Here is a 5610-nt window from a genome sequence, read left to right on the forward strand (position 1 = left end):
CATTACAAAAGGTACATTTATCACAAACACTATGAATATATCTGCTAACAACTGCATTTACAGGATAATATCTGTGAATAATTTTGTAAAGTACTTCTTTTACTTTATTAGAAATTACATATTTATATGGTAACATCCAAATGCTGCGATTTTGAGAGAAATAAAGTGGTGTGCAAATCAATCAAACGCCCCGGATCAGAGAATGAAGCAGCAAAATAAAATGCATACAAATAAATTCTGTACACTATGACAATAATTACATTAATTTTGCAAAGTTTTGATCCAGTAGGTCTTCCTAATTTGACATTTTAACCCTTGGTCACATCCTGGCTTGACCCATATTGCAGCTTTGAAGCCTTGAAAAGGAACTTTTAATTGAGAATGTGGAAATCTTCAATCTACAATTGACTGCGGAAAAAAAATAAGAAGAATTGGTCATATCAGTATAGATAATAATCCAAAACCCCATGCAGACTCTGAGCATTGACAGTTCAAAATTTAACAAACATCAGCACAGCATGTCTTGGAACAGACCTTGATTGTTATATGTTAAACCATTGTGTTTTTTAAAGGGTTTTGCAATGCATTTATTACACAACCACAAATAATTCATTTTAGCCAAGCACACTTCACCACACCCCACTTTAGATTTGATATTAATGGACATAACTTTTCCCCAAAGTTTATCATAAATCACCTTCAGGTCTGTTGTAAGCACTCCTGCCCTGATAAATATTAGTATGCTGTGAGGATGATTTCTAGCCCACAAGTGTCCACTGACAGCAGCAGCCATCCCACCCCAAAGAAAACCTTCCTATGACAGAGCTGAGCGCACAAGGGGTTAACAGATAGTTTCTGAAAGTTTGAATCTCCTCCCCCCAAACAACACCCCCTGGAATGGTCTGCCTCTTTGGTTCACATGACATGTGTGTGTATGTGTGTATGTTTGTGAGTGAGAGAGTGAGTAAAGCTTAGTGTGTGTGTTTTCTTTTTGCCATATATAGGGGCAAACTTACTTCGAGACGAGGTTGTGTGTTATAGTCTGTGATCTATCTGCAAACCTCTCGTTCTTTCTATCATTCTTTCTTCTATACCCTCGGGACTATAAGGAGCTCTGCATACTTGGCCTGCTTTAGCCAAAGTTGGAGGGAAATTATTGAGCACTTGATAGATTATTTTGTCCTGTTGATTTCGAAGATCTGTTCAGTTGCTGGCAAACATGGAAGGAATGAATGACGCTCATGATGACGGATCCTTCATGTTCACCTCAGAGTCTGTGGGAGAAGGGCATCCAGGTGATTTTCTATCTGAACTTTTACATTTAAATTTTCTAAATTTTGTAGTATGTACTATATAGATTTTGCATTCTGTACCTGGGTGCTTACGTGGAGAAAACCCCTTAAGACATGTACCTATAGACTAATTCACCTGCCTCGACAAGTCATTGGAGCATATAGAAGTGGTGAGCTGGTTTAGCAACAGTCCGTACAGAAGTAAGCTGCTTAAGCAACAGTTCAATGGGGTCCATTCACACTTTCAGTAGCAAAACTTCCACAGTACCATGTGCTTAGCTGGTATTTCATGGAGTGAAAGTGTAGTAGACAAAAATAGTCAATTAGGGGTCATGACATTTACATAGGTGTTAAATTACTGCATATCACTTTGAGGCTTTTCTCAGTTACATATTTACTATGCAATTTATTTCATAATGAACATACTGATACAGTGAATGATTTGATTATGACACCGTCCCATGGCTGTCTAGTGAGTCAATCATCGGTGCACCTGTGTGCCAACAGATTTTGCTTCAGTAGTTATTTCTGTTTCATGTGGGAACTTGCCAGACCTCACATTTCTTATCAACCATATTGCATGGTTCTCTCATGTCATGCTGCAATGCCAAAGTGCTGTAGACATTTTCATATGCTGCACTCCTGAAAAATGCTAAGTCAGTTTGATTTGCATAGTGCATTTCACAATACATATTTCAAAGCTTCTTTCAAACTTAATGACTCTTAATACGTTTTAATGACTTTTAATCTAATCCGGTCTCGTTCCTCCTAGACAAATTTTGCAACACTGCAAACTAACCTGTCTGGTTCACATTAACAAAATTTTGAGAGTCTTGCTAAACATCTCCCATAAGCACATATTTCAGCAGATCAATCAATAGGCGCGCATGTGCAAGATGCAAAAAAATCTATTCCATAATGCTCCAGACTGAAGCGATCTAATAGATTTGACTTGTTTGTCTCATATTATCACCTGAGATGTTGTTTTGGACAGCGTATTTTTTGATGTAACTCACCTAAACTGTTGCCTCAGCTAGCAGCCCAAATATAGACTGAGTGAATGATTCTGAAAGGAGAGGACCACTGGTATTGTCCTCCAGCTGCTCAGCTGGGGTTTTGCTTTGTTGGGATTACTGTGTCCTACAGGCTTACTATAAGACAGGCATTAAACTCTTAAACTGAAACTTTCTGGTGTTATAACACTAAACCCACACTTGAACCTGCATCTGAGCCATTACATAACTTTGTTTCATAATGGTGTGATTTCGTTAATAGATAAAATCTGTGACCAAATCAGTGATGCAGTTCTTGATGCACACTTGAAGCAGGACCCGGATGCCAAAGTGGCCTGTGGTGAGTGAATATTTTTAATCACAAACAAAATAACCATGTAAAGGCTTTCGGTATAAACATGACTGTCAATATATTGTTTGAAAGTTTATAGTCCAACAGCGGGTCACTTATCTTGACTCTTGTTCAGTTATAGAGTGACCATTTCTTGTACTCTTTCCATCCCTAAAGTTTAAGGGCATTTAAATGGATAACATCTCCATTTCTAACCTAGCAATGGATTATAAAATGGCAACTTTCCTTTGTCATGGGTCATTTGACTAATTAAGGTTGTTTTAATCATCAGAAACTGTTTGTAAGACTGGTATGGTACTTCTCTGTGGTGAGATCACATCTCGGGCCAACGTTGACTACCAGAAGATTGTGCGAGACACCATTAAACACATTGGTTACGACAACTCTGAAAAAGGTCAGGATCAATACATACTTTGATTTTCAGCATACCGCCTAGTACTTCAGATCTTTACTAACTCATCCACCATATACGTCCACTCTTTGCTCTTCCATCTGTTTAGGTTTTGACTATAAAACCTGCAATGTGCTGGTGGCTCTCGAGCAGCAGTCTCCTGATATAGCGCAGGGTGTCCACGTTGACAGACATGAGGAAGATATTGGAGCTGGAGACCAGGTCCGAACACAACAGATGTGTAATTTTTCTACAGAATGAATTTTTTTGAGAAATCTTTGTGCAGCTTTATCAAAAAAACAAAAACAAAAAAAAAAACACAAAGTAGTTAGTATTATTTCTGCACTATATTCCAAGTCTTCTTAAGCAGAAGTATAAGTATAAAGGCAGTGTTGTCGGTCATAACTTCTGTCGAGAAATAGCGCAGACACTGGATGAAGATGATTATCAAATGGAGTATAATTTGAAAGATTCAGTGTTCGGCTGTATTCTGAGCCGCTTCAGACAGCACACCAGTAGAGCTTCAACGGACAAAAACACAAACAATTATGTCATGTTTGACTCTTAACTTTTATAAAGAATATGGATTTGATTTTGGATTTGAGACTTTAGTCTTTGCAACTTTACAGATCTTCTTTATGCACCAAGAGCTTGTAACACTCCAAAGAGAAAGGAAAACTTGAAATCACATCATATGACCCCTTTAAAATGACATCTGATGAAGTCTGTCATATTGATGTAAATCACAGAACAAAAGAAAAATAAATCACTCTACTGCTCTAGTCGCTGATTAAGTTTTGTAGCTTGAATAAAGATTCATCTATATAGTTTATGCATATACAATTTATAGTTTATGTGAAGATTGTTTTAAGTTCACTTAAATTAAAAGTTAAAAATTATATTTTTCAGAACCTACTAAATGTTAAAAATAATGGCTTTCAATTATACTGTAACGTTGAATTGCTATAATTAATGGCTCAAATTAAGGGGAAAATGCATTTAATAGAGACATCAGTAGCAGTAATGCATTATCAAAAATACTGGTCATGGTTAATAATAGACTACTCAGTAAAAAGATGCCATTAAACACATATTTAAAATATACCATCTTTATATTGTTTCTACATTAATTTGGAGGTTCAATGTGAAATTATGACAATATAAATATATTAATATGCAGTTAATGACAATTAATTACATAAAAATGTGTGAATAATTAGTTTTTTTTATTTAAATCGATTCACAGAAAGCACTAATGTTAACCTTTTATAGATGTTGGTGTTGATAATATTAGTTCATTTTACTGCTGAATATGCATTTAAATTTAATTTCTAATTTTATAGGCCCCTCAGAAAGAGATTGGGACGGCCACCCGCCCCCTTCAAAATTTCAGTTCGATAATCCGGCCCTCAAATGAAACTAATTGAATAGCCCTGGTTTAAACCATATAAAATCTTTGCTTTTCAGGGAGATGCTGGTGTCACAGGTAGGAAGATTATTGTGGACACATATGGTGGATGGGGGGCTCATGGTGGTGGAGCATTCTCTGGAAAGGACTACACCAAGGTGGACCGCTCTGCTGCCTATGCTGCACGCTGGGTGGCTAAGTCTCTGGTGAAGGCGAAACTGTGCAGAAGAGTGTTGGTTCAGGTAAGACAAAAGTGTAGACATCTTGAATAAAAAACTGAACAATGCATAAGGTTGTGTCTAGACAAAAAAAAAACGGATCCACATTATTGACCAATTTGATCTGATATGGATTAAATCTGGAATGGATGTGCTGGTGTCTGGAGCAGGGTCATGAATATTTAATGTGTTCTGTAGGTGTCTTACGCCATTGGAGTCGCCTACCCTCTCTCAATCTCCCTTTTCACCTACGGCTCATCAGAAAAAACAGAGAAGGAGTTGCTACAGATTGTCAACAAGAACTTTGACCTCCGACCAGGTGTCATTGTTAGGTAAACAATTAATAAGATAATACGTTCTTATTATATTCTTCTACTTTAGGGAAGGAAAACAACATTTTCTGTTTTTCAGCCTTAAAAACACTGGTTAAGTTCAGTACTTTATGTGGGTGAGTTGAAAATGGAGGGAAACAATATTTACGTGGAATTTAGTTCACTAAAATAAGGGGGAATTAAGGGTTATTCTCTGCTATTACATCGGTTCAAAAGTGTCATGTAATGTTATACCCATCCAATCAGGTTTACTTTGACTAAATTAGCAGCTACTTTTAGTAGACGAAAATAACATTTTAGTCAATGAGTAAGCACAAAATAAAACTAAATTAACATTTTCTATATTAAAGTAAATATAAATATTTAATATGAACTGCAAGTGAAAACTGTCCTCTTGAAATAATGAGAATCAGAATCAGAATCAGAATCAGAAGAGCTTTATTACCAAGTATGTTTACACACACAAGGAATTTGACTTGACGACAGGAGCTTCCATTTCCTCCAGGGGGAGTATCGCTACCACCAATAGGTCTAAATCAGTGGTTCCCAACCCTGGTCCTGGAGGCACCCCAACACTGCACATTTTGCATGTCTCCTTTCTCTG

At 36.8% G+C, this 5610-nt stretch overlaps 1 protein-coding gene across 1 annotated transcript in view; it reads left to right on the forward strand.

Annotated features, from left to right (window-relative positions):
* The first annotated feature begins 933 nt into the window (after positions 1–933).
* The window catches only part of LOC107690184 (S-adenosylmethionine synthase-like), a 5993-nt gene continuing 1316 nt past the window's right edge, over positions 934–5610 (forward strand). The window contains exons 1-6 of the mRNA XM_016488438.1: positions 934–1295; positions 2568–2645; positions 2929–3051; positions 3158–3270; positions 4480–4698; positions 4873–5006. Of these exons, the coding sequence (XP_016343924.1) occupies positions 1220–1295; positions 2568–2645; positions 2929–3051; positions 3158–3270; positions 4480–4698; positions 4873–5006 (743 nt within the window). The 5' untranslated portion in view covers positions 934–1219. The remainder of the gene's footprint in view (positions 1296–2567; positions 2646–2928; positions 3052–3157; positions 3271–4479; positions 4699–4872; positions 5007–5610) is intronic.

Source organism: Sinocyclocheilus anshuiensis, unplaced genomic scaffold (assembly GCF_001515605.1).
Source record: "Sinocyclocheilus anshuiensis isolate Anshui unplaced genomic scaffold, SAMN03320099.WGS_v1.1 scaffold1581, whole genome shotgun sequence".
Lineage (NCBI taxonomy): Eukaryota > Metazoa > Chordata > Actinopteri > Cypriniformes > Cyprinidae > Sinocyclocheilus > Sinocyclocheilus anshuiensis.